This window comes from Eriocheir sinensis, chromosome 39 (assembly GCF_024679095.1).
Source record: "Eriocheir sinensis breed Jianghai 21 chromosome 39, ASM2467909v1, whole genome shotgun sequence".
Classification (NCBI taxonomy): Eukaryota; Metazoa; Arthropoda; class Malacostraca; order Decapoda; family Varunidae; genus Eriocheir; species Eriocheir sinensis.
Genome location: NC_066547.1, coordinates 12,665,084 through 12,681,549, shown reverse-complemented (window position 1 = coordinate 12,681,549; position 16,466 = coordinate 12,665,084). Strand labels below are relative to the sequence as shown.

The 16,466-nt window shown below is 39.0% G+C and overlaps 1 protein-coding gene across 6 annotated transcripts in view; it reads left to right on the top strand.

Moving 5' to 3' along the window:
* The window catches only part of LOC127009012 (serine/threonine-protein kinase tricornered-like), a 128,299-nt gene extending 112,130 nt beyond the window's left edge, over positions 1-16,169 (top strand). For all 6 annotated transcript variants that reach the window (XM_050881592.1, XM_050881594.1, XM_050881591.1 and 3 more), the window contains 10 exons: positions 4,714-4,849; positions 6,095-6,269; positions 6,669-6,752; positions 7,068-7,191; positions 7,559-7,676; positions 7,909-8,048; positions 8,925-9,125; positions 9,461-9,660; positions 10,298-10,409; positions 12,479-16,169. In XM_050881592.1, coding sequence (XP_050737549.1) covers positions 4,714-4,849; positions 6,095-6,269; positions 6,669-6,752; positions 7,068-7,191; positions 7,559-7,676; positions 7,909-8,048; positions 8,925-9,125; positions 9,461-9,660; positions 10,298-10,409; positions 12,479-12,591 — 1,403 coding nt within the window. In that variant the 3' untranslated portion in view covers positions 12,592-16,169. The remainder of the gene's footprint in view (positions 1-4,713; positions 4,850-6,094; positions 6,270-6,668; positions 6,753-7,067; positions 7,192-7,558; positions 7,677-7,908; positions 8,049-8,924; positions 9,126-9,460; positions 9,661-10,297; positions 10,410-12,478) is intronic.
* The last annotated feature ends 297 nt before the right edge of the window (positions 16,170-16,466 follow it).

The following is a 16,466-nucleotide window of genomic DNA, read 5'->3' as shown; positions in this document are numbered from 1 at the left end:
ATCAGACCGTGGCGAGTGTTAGCAGCATTGTAGTAGTGGCCGTGGTGGCGTCGGTGGCCCGGTTGGCAGCCTGCCGAGTGGGTAGAGGAGGAGGAGGACTCGTGGCTTCCAGTGCAGACCGGTGGACCTCTGGCTTTCCCCCGTCGACGCCCTTCTTTTTCTTCTTGCCTTCTCTTCTGTCATTTTCTAATTCTTCTTGCCTTTTCTTTTCATTTTCTTTTTCTTGCCTTTTCTTGTCATTTTCTATTTCTTCTTGCCTTTTGTCATTTTCTTTTTCTTCTTGCCTTTTCTTCCATCATTTTCATTTTCTTCTTGCCTTTTCTTCTGTCATTTTCTTTTTCTTCTTGCCTTTTCTTCTATCATTTTCTTTTTCTTCTTGCCTTTTCTTCCATCATTTTCTTTTACTTCTTGCCTTTTCTTGTCATTTTCTTTATCTTCTTGCCTTTTCTTCTGTTATTTTCTTCTTGCCTTTTTTCTATCATTTTCTTTTTCTTCTCCTTTCTCCATGTAACCTCTACTGCTTCTTCTTTTCTTCATGTCCCTCTACTGTTTCTTCTTTTTCTTCTCCTCCTTCATGATCCTCTACTGCTTCTTTCTCTTCTTCTTTTTCTTCTTCCTCAACTGTTACCACCACCACCACCTTCTCTTCTCTCCCCCTCCTCCTCCTCCTCTTCCTCCTTTATGTTTCTCCTCCTCCTTCATCATCATCTTTACTGGTTAATCCTCCTCCTCCTCGTTTTATATCTTACGTAAAACAAATAACACAGCAATCCACTTAATTGAACGTTCGGCTTAAGAACTCGTGTGTGTGTGTGTGTGTGTGTGTGTGTGTGTGTGTTCTTTTGATTAAATAATCTTCAAAAATAACAATCGTATATACTACAATCAAAGTGGGGCATTGTGTAAGAGTGGCTGTAGGAGACAAAAATAGAGAAAAGACCTAAATTATAACGAACATAATCATCGCCTCTTCAACTAACTAAAAAAATTAAATGGATGCTGATGATGATGATGATGATGCTTTTTTAGGGAAGTCAAATTAATGATGGGGGACACGTTATTATGCCTTTTTTTGTGTGTGTGTGTGTGTGTGTTTGTTTGTGGCTTTAATGTATGTGTAGGTCTAGTCATTCTTGGGCCTGTGTTTGCATTTCCAGCGGTCAAGTTGTGTAGCTAAGTTTCCTGTTGTCTTGTCATTTCATTGGTATATTTTTTTTTATCAGGCCAAGTGGTGTTCGTATACGTCTAAGATGAGAAAGACATTTATACCCGTGAAAACAAAACGAGATGAAGTAAACAAATTATCTTCAATCCGCGTGTATGAGTGGGAGAGTCTGCTGTGTGTGTGTGTGTGTGTGTGTGTGTGTGTGTAGGTCCGTTTGTCTGGCTCATGTGATCGCTATCGTAGTTACGGCGCGTGTCCTCTTGTGTGTGTATGTGTGTGTGTGTGTGTGTGTGTACTATTACGGTGTTTCTTCCTCTCTGTATGGCTACGATTTGTCTGTCAGCTTAGCTCGTGTATGTGTGTGTAACGAGATGACTTGTGTATACTCTCTCTCTCTCTCTCTCTCTCTCTCTCTCTCTCTCTCTCTCTCTCTCTCTCTCTCTCTCTCTCTCTTAGATACCTACAACGGGGTAAAAAGACTTGATTGGCTTAACCGTATACACGTGTTATAAGGCTAACCTGGTGGAAATAGTAGATGATAGTAGTAGTAGTAGTAGTAGTAGTAGTAGTAGTTCTTTTTCATGTGGGTCAGGTTAGGCTTACGTAACAGCCCGTCTCGTAAATGCTTATCAGATCTCTCTCGATGTAGGCGTAACCGAATTGGCGAATCAGGAGGAGCCTACAGGAAACTCGGATCTGCTAAATGTGTAAAAAGTCTCTTGGAAACAATTTATTCCTTTCTACTTCCTATCTACCCCCTTGACGGAACGCGAATGTTCTGGAAGCTTAGCCAAGACAAAATAAGGAGTATTGCCTTCTAGAACAACCTGGAAATCACATGTAATAAATCTGTACTTGAAATTTAGCTTTTGATTTGTTGTCCGTGTAATGGAACCGCCTTAGAACCCTCAACTTAGGACACAGTGAAGAAATTGCAAGGGAGCCTGTCTATCCATTCCGGCCCATTCATTGCCTCCCTCCACGGCGTCCAAAATGCTTGGCTTGGCCGGGATCTCCCTCGGGCTAGCGGGCGTGTATCTCTTAACCGCAGGACGCACGCAGAATACTAATGCCCTCCTTCACTAGTGCCTTAGAATGTGAAAGAATAGGACAAAATTGGATCGTCGTAGAAGTAGGAGAAGCGTGTGGAGGGTCAGAAGGAAGATGAGAGAGACGGGGTAAAGAAGTTAGAAGAAACGGGAGAATACTATAACCTCCCTCACTAGTGCCTCAGAAAATGAAAGAATAGGATAAAATTGGATTGTAGAAGTATGGAGAGAGGTAGAGGGATGGAGAGAGAGAGAGAGAGAGAGAGAGAGAGAGAGAGAGAGAGAGAGAGGGGTAAAAAAATTGAAAGAGACGAGAGAATACAAACTTCCCTCACCACCGGCTTAGAAAATTAAAGAATAGGACAAAATTGGATCGCAGCAGTAGTAGTAGAAGCGTGTGGAGAGAGGTAGAGGGACGGAGTGAGAGAGAAAGAGGGAGACGGGGTGAAAAAAGTTGGAAGAGACGGGAGAATCCAAACTTACTTCCTGGTGTAACGGTGTTCTTGTCTCCCTCTCCCTGAGTCCCTCCTCTCCTCTGCAATGTTGCCAACCCCACTTCTACCCCTTCCCCCCCCCCGTCCCCTTCCTGGCTCTTCATTTCCTCCCCGTCCCCTTTCTTGCCCTACCTTTCCCTGACATTCTTCCTTCCTCGTTCCCTTTCTTCCCCATCCCCTTCCTTTCCTCTCCCGTCCTTCTTTGCCCATTCCCTTTCCTGTCTCATTTCTCCCCTCTCCCTTCCTTCCCTTTCTCCTTCTTTCCCTTAATTATTTCCCTGTCTCTCCTCCACCATCCCCTTGCTTCCCTCTCATTCGTTCCATCCTTCTTTCCCCTTCCTTTCCCTTAATTATTTCCGTCTCTCCTCCACCATCCCCTTGCTTCTATCTCATTCCTTCCTACCCCTTCCTTGCCCCGTCACATTACAACACTGTTCGTCTCCCCATTGTGTAGATAAAAGAAAGGGTTTAAGTAAGGGAAAGGAGTTGGTTTGTTCTGTTTCCTCCTTATCATAATTATTCATCTTGACTTAATCATGTTTTTCTTCTCATGTAGGTGGTGTATGTGTGTGTGTGTGTGTGTCTTGCATTCTCTACATTCCTACCATTAGGCTAAATACAATCACGCCAAGCAGCAAGTGTGGATGAGCATGACATAATAGTGACATCATAGAGGCGGTAGTGAAGTGATTTGATTTTCCTTTACTTCGTTGCGCTCTTTAACCCAGTAGCTGCGGGGATCATGTTTCTTAAAGGCTCTTCCCTCTAAGCAAGAAAAATGAGAAAAAATCATCACTCACACAAACCATTTCATAATACATATCAACGCATTTGTGATCAGTTTATGCATCATCTATTTTGGGGGGTCTATATCATGGCACAAATTTGGCCCGTCGCTGCTAAATGATAAAGCCACAAATTCGGCCCCTCGCTGCTACCAGGTTAAGTGAGATGACTCCGACCTCTTCTTTTCCAGCGTCTTATATCAGAATCTCCCCCAGAAGATTCCACCACATAATGAATGGCTTACTGCGTCCTCAACACCCCAGTTTGACGCTAATTAAGAAGCATTGCAGTTATTATTATTTTTTTGTGTGTAATGCCTTGTCATCCAATTAATTTAGTCATTGATCTCCCTTCACTATCCTTGACATAGGCAATAACTGTCTTTCTCCTAATCAGTGGTGGGGAATTTACTTATTTATCAATTTGTATATATTTATTTGTTCATTTTGTAAAGTCTAGTCACCCATTTAGTCTTTTTGATCTTCCTCCTCAAATAAAAATCCTTGACAGCCGTTATTATCGTTTTCCTTGGCAGGGGTAGGTATTTTATTTCTTTACTGATTTGTTTACTGTCTATTTCCATTTGTTGTTATTGCTCTTCCTCTTCCCCAAATAGAAATCCTTGACAGCCATTTTCCTCCTCCCCAATAAGAATCATTGACAGCCATTTTCCTCCTCCCCAATAAGAATCATTGACAGTCATTTTCCTCACCCAATAAGAATCATTGACAGCCATTTTCCTCACCCAATAAGAATCATTGACAGCCATTTTCCTCACCCAATAAGAATCCTCGACAGCCATTAACACTCTCTTCTCTTTCCTCCCCGAATAAGAATCCTTGACCATTATCGCATCTTTCTTTGGCTGGAATAGGTAGCTTATATCTTTATTTAATCATTTCTATCCTTTATACTCTCAATATCTCACCATTAAAATTGTTTATATCATTTATACTCTCAATATCTCACCATTAAAATTGTTTCTATCCTTTATACTCTCAATATCTCACCATTAATATTGTTTCTATCATTTATACTCTCAATATCTCACCATTAATATTGTTTCTATCATTTATACTCTCAATATCTCACCATTAAAATTGTTTCTATCCTTTATACTCTCAATATCTCACCATTAATATTGTTACTGATCACCCTCCTCCCAATAATTAAGCATTCTTGTCACAGCCACTAACGACCTCTTCCCTCTCTTCCGCAGGGGTGGGCCGGATGGCGGCGACGGAGGGTCAAATACGCTTCAGCGGCCACACCCTCGACAAGGCCACCAAGGCGAAGGTGACGCTGGAAAATTACTACTCCAACCTTATCGCGCAACACCTGGAGAGGAAACAGAGGTGAGCACTCGTGAACCCCGCGCGTGAAGCATTCTTATGAGCCAGTGTTGTTGTTTCTCATGCTCTTCTGACACACACACACACACACACACACACTCTCTCTCTCTCTCTCTCTCTGAATAGCACCGATAGAGTGGTGGATGAGTGGAACAGGCGTACGTGGTTGTCATGTTGTGAGTGTTTATACAACATACACTAATAAAAGACAAGATAAATTAGTGCATAGTGAGATTAGGTCTGGTTAGGTTTACAGGAGCTGTCTTGCATAGGCCTACCAGCTTCTTGCAGACTCCTCCTTACGTCTTCATGTTGTTGGTGTTTACATCCGTATTCTCAGACGTGTTCAGCTCTCATAACAAATATTTCCAAAGGCTATAAATCAGATCAGTCGGGTTCGCATGTGTGTTTTTCACGTTCACGGTGCAGAAGCCTTGTCAAACTATCTCTAGGCTCAGAAAACTAGCCACGGATGTACCCACAACCTCTACAAAAGCCTTATCGGTATAATGTACTGATTTTTTTTTTTTTTTTTTTTTTTTTCCCTTCAAGTGGATGTAGACCCCAATCCCTACACATTATGCATAGTACTGTAACAATGACAGAGAAGTTGGGAAATATGATGAGTGTTTGCATTTCATTGTAACTTGATCATGATTATTTAGTCCGTTTATGCTAAATTACTAGTTGTAAGGACTACAAGATGAATGGCTTTCAATCATTATTATATATTAAATGTCAACAGGAAGTAAATGAGGGTAAGAAAATGTTCAGGATAGTTCTTTACATTATCATTGTCATTATAATTGCTACCATCCAGTGCTGAGATAATAAAAGCTGTAGGATGAAGGCTTACCCCATCCTCAAGCTCTTCCAGTTCTCTTTGCTTCATTTTTTTTTTTAAATTAGCAGACAGTCAAAGGCAAAAAAGCAAATCAATAAAGCCTGCAGACACACTTCTCCCAAAAGGGGACAGCAGAGCTAAATTGAATGTTAAAAAAAATGATCGAAGGTGTCTTGATACTCTCCTGAAAGCATTCAAGTTGTAGGAAGGAAGAAATACATTCTGCTTGTATAATTATCTACTTCAAACCTGTTATTAGTATTATATATAACAGGATTCACCCATGTCTTACTTTGCAAAGAATTCTTTATAGATATAATCAGCTTATAATCATTTGGAATGTAAGTCGAACACATGATTATCTTTTTGGAAGCACTAATTTCACATTTGTCATGCCTTTACAGGCAAGACAAGTTGGAGGAGAGTATGAAAGAGGAGGGGCTGTCTGAAGACCAGAAACAGGAGAAGAGACAGCAGCATGCCCAGAAGGAGACAGAGTTTCTCCGCCTCAAGAGATCTCGGCTTGGTGTTGAGGACTTTGAGGCCCTCAAGGTTATAGGCAGAGGAGCATTTGGAGAGGTGAGTAGTGTATGCCATGGAGCCTTTGTGTTATGGGACAGGTAGCTCCAGTGCTGTGTGGGGAAAGTGTTGGATGATTCTATTAGTATTGCTTCAGTGTTGTTTAAAGACACCCATCAAACTTTTTACATAAGTGGCTTTCTTAGAAGTCTTCACAATTATTAATGTGTTGATTTTAATCCTATTCGGTAATGAAGAGGTCTCATTATGGCATTAATAGACTTAAATATATCTTGAAGGTTTTACTTATAGTATCCTAAAAATATGTTTTATGAATGCAACCTTAAGAGGTTTAAGTGCATCATTCAACAGGAGCATGACTTTAGAGAGCATTGTATTTTTACATTAAAGCTGATCAAAGCAAGGCTTGAAGACTGATTGCTGACATGTTCTTTACAGGTCCGATTAGTGCAAAAGAAAGATACTGGACACATTTATGCCATGAAGATTTTACGAAAGGCTGACATGTTGGAGAAGGAACAGGTGTGTACATGTACAGTGTTTTCACCCAGTGGCTTCCTGAACTGTTGGGAAATATTGGCAGGGAAACTGTTTTGTTTCTCAAGCTCAACAATTTTCTCTATACTTTTCCATTTATGTATCTCAATGCTTGTAACAACATTTAGTATTCATAATTATGAAGTATACAATTAGAAAGCTAATATCATAATACCAATAGAAAATACACAGTGCTGATAAGAAATAGCAGTAGAATTGAGAATGACATCATAATAATAAAATATTACTGATGATAATGATGAAATAATTGTAGTTTCACTGGTTTGTCTCGTGCCACAGGTCGCACACGTGAGGGCTGAGAGAGACGTCTTGGTGGAAGCTGACCACCAGTGGGTCGTCAAGATGTACTACTCCTTCCAAGACCCCATCAACCTCTACCTGGTGATGGAGTTCCTGGCTGGAGGTACAGAGAACATCACTTTGTTGAGAGCTTTCATTCATTGATAGTCTTTACCCATGGTCCAGTTGATCTTTTCATTCCTTGCCAATCATATTTAGGAAACCTGAGCATTTAAGGCTCCTGATAAATGTATAATGTTTGTGTTGTGGGATACACAGAAAATTTCAACATGTTCACTTAATGTCACTTTGCTTTCCCTTCATCAACAAACTTACATGGGAGCACAGAGGATGCCTTACTTAAAAACTGTTCGCTATTCTAAAAGTTAACCTGGTGCCCTCAGCAGTGATGTCATAGCATCACATCTATTACTTGCTGATGATTTATGCTAGTTTAAAAAACAAGCTTCAGTGACTCTTGTGTTTCTCAGGTGACATGATGACCCTACTAATGAAGAAGGACACCTTGTCAGAGGAGTGCACGCAGTTCTACATCGCTGAAACGGCACTTGCCATCGACTCCATTCACAAGCTTGGCTTCATCCACCGGTAAGATTGCAGTGTTCATGTGCTTAGATTTATAGCTCTAGAATTGCTGCCGTCAGAGAGGAGAACAATGATACTAAATACTACATGTGTATACTGTACTTAGATGCATTCTGTATTATGAGATTTCTGGGATTTTTTTATTGTGTGTGCTTCTAAGTTTTTATTTATATATTCTAAATATTTTTTCTTTGGATGCCTCCAACTTAACTAAGCAATAATACTTCTTTCACAGAGACATCAAGCCCGACAATCTCCTCCTAGACGCCAGAGGGCACATAAAGCTGTCTGACTTTGGCCTGTGTACTGGCATGAAGAAGTCTCACCGCACGGAGTTCTACAAAGACCTAAGTCAAGCTAAACCGTCCGATTTCAGTAAGTCTGGGCCACACTTGTCTCCATGTGACTTATTGAACACAGAAATTGTTTAAAGAAAAGTTTGTTTATTCTTATGTAGGAATATTTATTCAGTCTTTATACTGTAGAAAATTTTGCCAAGTGGGATAAAGGAAATCTTATGCTTAATATTTGAAACCGAATTAACTCCAGGTCTCAATAGGAACTGGATCACATTTTGCTTCAGGAATTTGCTTATGTGTAAAAGATAATAGGAAAGTTTTCACCACTAGCTTGGCCATGAAAATTGGTCATCACATCAGTATTTCACATTAAATTTACCAACCACGCAGCACAGTGTTACACGTTGACTTTGAACTTCTTGGCATTTATGAGTGCTGTGGTTGTCATAGGATTTAAAGGAACATATAATATAGAATAGACTTTGGTGCATAGCTTTCATACAATACATTTTTTTGAGATATACTGAGTTTGAATTTTGTGAATGTTCATTTCTTTATTATTATTTTTTATGACCATTAATTTGATTTTGTTTTTTCCCATTCCCTCCTCCCTTCCTTTTCTTTATCTTTCTATTACTTTTATTTGTGGTAAATTCAATGTTCATCCCCAAATCAACTCTTTTTGGTTCAATCATTGCGTGATTACTCATTTATTTTCATCTCTATAATTTCTATTAAAACTTCTTAAATGTTGTGCTGCATCCTTTGAATGTTTGCTTTTATATTATTTACTTCAAAACTTTCCTCGCATTAAAAAATCAAACACTTCCTCTTAAAAATTCTTCCTTGCTCATCCCTGCCTTGTGCTTACTTTGAATTCTGAAACTTTTTCAAAACTCCTACATTCCTCTACCTCTGTTTTCCTGCTTCCTCTTCCTTTCCACCAACATAGCGACCTACTCCAATGTTCCAGCATCCAATCCTATGGATTCTAAGCGTCGGGCAGAAAGCTGGAAGAAAAATCGACGGGCCCTCGCCTACTCCACTGTAGGGACACCAGACTACATTGCCCCAGAAGTGTTCATGCAAACTGGCTATGGACAAAGCTGTGACTGGTGGAGTTTGGGGGTCATTATGTATGAAATGTTGATAGGTAAGACTGGCAGTGTGGAACTTTTGATCTCAGCTCTATAAATCTCCACCTTGGTTCATTCCTGTATAGAGGTAAAGGTATTCATTAATGAGGATCATATTAACCAGAAAGTTCATGTGTGTAAGATATCACTGATATTTATATATTAACTCTTAAGAGCTTAGTACAAGGGCTGCAGAACCACTAAAGATATTTACAGGCAATACCAACTTAAAAACACAGTAAACAAATTTACATTAGCTACATTGTATTTAAAGTAAAGAAAAATGCTGATTGCTTTATTATGAGATTTGAATTTTCTTGCTCTAAATTTAAACTTTTCCTTGGCTGAACAGGTTACCCTCCATTCTGTAGTGAAAATCCTCAGGAAACTTACCGGAAGGTAATGAGCTGGCGAGAAACATTAGTGTTCCCTCCTGAGGTTCCCATCTCGGAGCAGGCCAAAGACACCATCATGCGTCTGTGCTGTGAGGCAGACCGCAGGGCAGGCTCTCACCAAGGCATTGAAGATCTGAAAAGCATGAAATTCTTCCAGGTAAATATGTGAATCGGTACAATTTTTGTGTACTCTCCATAAAGCTGAGGTATTTTCTGTTCTCCCTTTGGTTGTCAATATGATTTCCTTATTAATTATGGACAGAAGCTCCATTACTTACTTTGTATAGCCATAACTCTTAATGCCCCTCTTCCTCATGAAACTCATTCTTGACTAACCAAAAAGTCTGGCATTGATTCCATCCACAGTCCACACACTGCTTAGAACAGGGCTAATCAACGGGCAGCCCACAGTCCAAATCTGAACCTTCTGAGTGTTGTGGCTAGACCCTGGGCTCCAAGATTAGAAAAATATAATTAAATAACATGAAGGTCCTTGTGATGGATTCTTGCAAGTGTATTTCCTTGACTGACCGCAGGGCCTACCGTCAGTCCAGGAAATACACTTGCAAGAATTTATTGCCAGGACTTTCATGCTATTTGATTATTTTCTTGGAGCCTGGGGTCCAGTTACACTATTTATCCAAACCTCTGCATACATTAGAACTTGTCTAACTGAACCTTTGCTAATAATAGTTGAGTAGCCCTGGTTAAGATCATAGTCTTTGCTTTCTGGTATTATCTCTCATATTACTCCACTTTCTATCTTGACCTTTCATTGTTTTTGTCTGTTGCAGCAAGTGGACTGGGAGCACACAAGAGAACGACCTTCAGTAATAAACGTTGAAGTAAAATCCATCGATGACACAAGCAACTTTGATGAGTTCCCAGAGGTTGACATAAAGCTACGTAAGTCTTTCACTCTTTCTGTGTTGGAGACCACGAGAAAACTGCTGTGGGAAGTTTTCTGGGGCCCTGTCATTGGCACAGTAATACCTGAAGCATGATCCAGAACTTCATGCCTGCTCTAAATTTGAAGTAACTCTCACCTCTTGACCTGCCAAACAGTATATTGTAGATTCACCCCAGTCTTGTGTTCTCTTACAGTACTTTTTAAGCAGTAATTATGTAGCATTTTTTTACCAATCATACCTAGAGTTGGATTTTTACTAATGTTAGTCATTCATATGTTGCATGCATTGGTGTGTTGATTACCGATACTCCCATACAACCTAGCCATGTTATGACATCAATCAACTATATGAATATCAGAGAACCTGAAATCTCACTTTTTTCCATTATCCAAACTTTTTGCTTCTGTTTTATGATTGGAAAAAAACAAAGCAATAAAAGCTTTAAAACTTCACATAAATCAAAAAGGGGATGGAAACATGTTTTCATGGGACAAATGTGTCCTGAGGGTCTGCTGAAGTCAGGTATTGGGTACTTTAATATTCATGCACTGAAGGGTTCACATAAAGAGTTATCTGTCATGTGGCATTCAAACAGAAGCGAGGCCTGAAAAGGATTGTACCAGGGTTTCAAATCGCGATGGTTGTGTTGGCTCTCCTCTCCGTGCAGCCTTGAAAAAGACACCTCTTTGCAAACTGGTCTCGTATTTAGTCATTTTTAAGCATGCGAACAGAGTCCTCGGTCATCCCAACTCTCTAGAATGCATCGTTCATATGTGCTTACAAGGGATCATGCCTTTTCAGTCTATCTTGCCTGATTGTGTTAGTTTTGCATTTGAGCATCACCCTGAATAGAAACCACTCCTGTTCCTTATGAAGTTTAAGAGCCATGGTTTTGTAGAAATTATTTAATATGCAGTCGTGCTAACAGGCCGCCACAGATTCAGGTGCATGGTAACCCATCCGGCCATCTGATAAGCATCATGGAAATGATTCAGGGAGTCCATGGCTTTCTTACAGTATGCAGCCTGGTTTGGCTTCTTTTTTTCTTTTTTCTTTTTTTTTAAATAGGAAGTTAAGATAATGCTATGAGTCACAACTGACTTTGTCTGTGACACTCGTTCTTCCTAACCTTCATTTAAGGTCTCTAGTATTAATGACATTCTACACTGACTCATCACTATCATAAATAGTGGAAAGGGGCATGTGATTTTTCATTTTAAATATATTCCTAAAGATTTTAGGAAAAAGACTTTGAAGACTAATCTGATGCCACATGTCTGTTTGTTAGGGGCTGGATATATAAAAGCACATAATGATTAGAAATACCATTGCACATAAGTTAATGCATAAGAGGAAAAAGTGAGCCTTGTTTTGTACAGATCATATATATAAAAGGCATAAACCCTTCCAAAGGTTCCCATAGGTTCACTCCTTTCCAGAGAGGTGCTTTAGAAAGTAGGGGTTACACCCATGTTTTAGAAGTTACTTATTTTCAATTGTAAATGTAGAATCATATGAAATGTCTCGTATTTTTTCATTTAGGTAATAACTGCATATAACCAGTTACAAAACTGCTATTTGCAGTACACTTGAATCACATGCAAACCCTAAATAATAACTTAGATAATTATTAAAGAAGGAATTTAATATCACAAGTAAGACTGAAGAGCACAAAGCTGTAAAGAGTTACCTTAGCAGTGCAAGCCCAACCTCAACACCAGGCAACAGCAAACCATTGAAATTACATTTTTCTCATTCTTTTGTAACATTAGACACATAGCTGTAAAAGCTGGCAGCATTTGCAGTGGCTGTGAAAAGATGCTGCATGCTATCTACACATTGCTTTCCCCATTATCGCTTACATAATGGAGAACCTATACACAAAAATGAGCATATTATAGTTTGTGACAGTGGTTTAATGAGTATTCTCTGGTACTTCGTGTTCTGTTAATTGATTCATCACATGCACTAAATGGGATTTTAGTAATGTTTTCCAGTAGTAATACATGTGTATTTTCCATCTAATGTGTTTTGTTGATGCTAAGCTGTTGCCTGCCCTTCCAGCTGTTTCCCCACCCGTGAAGGAGGGCGAGGCGGGCTACAAGGACTGGGTCTTCATCAACTACACTTACAAGCGGTTTGAAGGCCTTACCCAGAGAGGCGTCATACGTCCATAGGCATGCCACGGAGGCCCTTGCATGGGGCAGAACAAAGAATGACTACTGGGATGAAAGATGGGAGACAGTGGTGGGTCATGTGCAAGGTTTATGTGAAAAAACTAACCTGAGCTTGTGATAAGATGAGAGGAGTGATCAAACCTCCAAGTGTGTCAAGGAATAACATCATAAAGACCTCGTGCACTCAGTGTCGGGGTCCCAGCAAGGATGTCCTGGAAAAGTGTGATCATCCAAGAACCAGAGAAAAGAACAAGTAGTCCCTCAGGTGTTAAGACTGTTATATTATTTTTGTTAATATATTGAGCAATTTTGGCATTAGTACATAGGTATTCCCACTGTCTTAATCATGGCACCACTGTACGTGTGGCCCCGGCAGTGCTGTGTGTTGCCGGGGTTGCCGGTGGCCAGCCTGCAGGAGTTCCCACCTCCCCGTGCACTTCCTGAGGCAAGTGCTGGGAGGCCCGTCACCCTCCCTGCCAGGGGAAAGGTTTCTTACCTCATCAGTGTAAACATTTATTTTCTTTCTATATTGTAAAAGGGAAAGCCCAGTAAAAGGCAAACTTTTATTTTCAAATGTGATTGGAAACCAATGTTTCAGTAATATTTTTCTGCATAATTTGCATTATAGTTTTATTGTGATTTTAGCTAAGCCTTACAGCTGATGACAGACTGTGATAGAATCCCTGCAAAAAACATGAATGAATTTCTCTTCAGTCAGGACTTATTCTTTCCTTGAGTTACATTTTTTCTTTTGATGTTTTAAGTTACTTTACTTGCAGTTCTTGCTCTTTTTTCTGTGCCTTTCTGAAAAAAAAAAAATACTAATTTCAGTTGCTATAGCATAGGGTGCCCAGTAATATGCAGAAATACGGAAGTAATGGAACATATGAGGATCATGTCATATAAAAAAATAGTTTTGTACATTGTAAAACATGTATATGGTAGTGTTTGTTAACCCCTCTCATTTGTATCTTTACATTTCATCTCATCTCTAGTATTTATTTGCTTCATTTTGCATCACATCAAGATAAGAATGAGAGCAGAGGTACATGTGTGATACATGTGGAATTATAATTGTTTTATCATTTTCATAATCCTTGGTAAATTAAGTTTATTATAGAATCCCTTAGAAGTGAAGGTTGTGAATGTACTTTTTTTGTTGTTCCAGTTGAAAATTTGCACTGAGCTTTCAGTGTTTATCACTTTCAACAAAAAAAAGCATATTAGTAAAGATTCCCTAAGCAGTAGCCTGTTGTATGGTGTGGTGTGTATGTTTGCATGTGTATGCATACATCCATGCAGAATGATCAATATTATGCTTCAGGCACCAAAAGTGTTGCACCCATGGCAGAAAGCTTGTTTCATCTTAATGTATCTAGAATTCCATCAGTTTCCAAGTCTACTAACTTGTCTTCTTGAATAAATTTGAAAATGCCTGATACATTCCAGCAGTAATGTTCTGAATCACAGGCTTGCCTGATGCCCATCGGATAGATGTATTATTAAATAATGTACAAATGCGTGCACTGTATTTTCACATTGATTGTGTTCTACGTGGATGTTAGCTAAGTTCTGCTTTCATAGTTTGGCAATTTTGTTTTGAATGAACAAGAAGTTTTGAATGTTTACAAAAAGAAGAAAAAAAAACTGTTGTCTGCATATCATTTGGTTAGTAGAGTTTGAATCAAGGACAGTTCAATGTGCTATCCATCACACTAATCATTTTCACAGCAAAATGTACGTCCGGCGCTGCAGCCTCACTACAATAAATAACTGCTCTGTGTGAGTTTAAGGTTACCACCATTTGTGCTGCAGGTTTGTTTTAATATTTTAATGTATGGGAATGAGACGTAGACTGTATGAACATTTTTAAAAATTATATTTTAATATAAAACTAAAGAATGAGAAAAAGAAAAAGGCTTCATGAAATTTTGCTCCCAGGTAGTCACTTTCTGTAGTATTTTGAGCATGCATGTGTGTAGTGTTGAGGCTGTCAGAACCCAAGTTTTGAGAGCATCATGTCAGCTCCTCCAGACTTCATTTCCTGCAAGGCTGTAGGTCTATCTTTTGACTTGAAGTAGTAGGTATGAGCATATTTTAGTAATTTTACTGATTTTAATGTACATACCTTTCTGACATCCTTAGATTGTGTTGAATCTACAAATGCAGTAGCAATGGAATGTAGAAAAGTATTGAATCAGCTCTGATGGAAATATCCTTAATTTGTCAGTGGATGTAATTATTGATAATATCTGTGGTTTATGAAAATTATTCTAAGGCAAAAAGTTTCCAGCATTCACTATTTGTACTCGGCAGTAAATGTTTAGACATCACATGGTTACAACACTACAACAGTTTTAAATCTTTCATGTAATTAGATGAATCATGTAGAATTGATTGTGTTATATTAATCACTTAGGTAATTATTCCTAGAAACTAAAGTAATTTTGAGTTGGAAATGTGATTTATATTGTATGGCAGGAGTTAACTTGGAGTATATTTAGTAGATAACTGTCAGTGCTTTTATGTGTGTGTGTGTGTGTGTGTGTGTGTGTGTGTGTGTGTTCATGTTTTCATGTGTGCATCCATGTGTGAGTGATTGCATGCTTGTGTATGTGCAAGCAGTACATAAGGTATATAAGGAAACAAACTATAATTTTTGTCTAAGACATTGTGTGTGGAAAGGCTCAGACTTAGGGATGTGGAAATACCAGACTCTTTTCAACTCATCTGGAATATTCAACTAAAGGATATTTTGATCCTTATTCTGTTTGACTTTGAAGCCTCCATCCCAGTTTGCTGTGTTTGGTGCAGCACCGGCCCGAGATGTAGTGTTTCCTCAGCATCTAGTTAGAACCTTAAAGTTTTACTATCAGTTCTTAGTGGCCCTAAATGATATATACATTCCTCATGGTGTAAGTAATGACATGTATCTGGCATTGTACAGTATTTTTTTCTAAGTAAATCTCCTCAGAGTGAAACGAGTACCGTCCGTGGGACATGATGTGGCATGAAAGGGTTAAAAAATTAGCCTAGGTCAACACAATACCGTTGTATTGAAAATACTTAATTTCTTCAGCTATGGCTGGTTATCAGGTATCACATCGGTATAGACTGTGTATTAATTTTTTTTTATTATTTTACTTTTCAAAGTTTTATGATCAAACTACTTGGCCTTAGAAACTATTTTACTAAAAGGAAATGTGAAGAATAGCCAGATTCTTTAACATTTATTTGACAATATACTTGTATTTCTGTTAAATCAATAGTACTTCTAGGACTGAATGCTTACCTAAGGACCCCTTTAGTTTGCAGTCCACAATCCCCATTGCAGACTGTACAAAACTTTCCATCATCCTTTAGGGGTAGTATCCAGGGATTGTAGCAGTGGAAGCCATAATTTACCCTAAACCAGAATAATAACAACTTGCCCATAATCACCATCAGAGCCTTATTTTCATTAGTGCATAACTATCAAAGTGAGGCCGAAATTGGGGTTTTTAGGAGATCTCGTGTAAATACATAGACAGTCGTAGCTCCTGTAACTAGTCACCAATAAAGAGTAAAATAGTAAAAAATTTCCCTTTTATTCTTCTTGTTGGGACATGTCACCCATGCTGCCAATCACTGCCATGAGCTTCAGACTCTCATGAAGTGGAGGGAAAGAACTGCACCCACTGTTGGCGCTCTTTTCACCATTTGTGTCGGCTCCTGTCAATCACCTTCACTGATTTACTGTAACAACATGCATGATGGGAAGGTTGAGCTTTATGCCCATATTCTCATACACTTATGGCTTTCACAACAAATATTTCTTAAGGCCACAAAGGAGATTTGTTGGGATCTCATAAGTGTTTTCACATTCATGGTGTAGA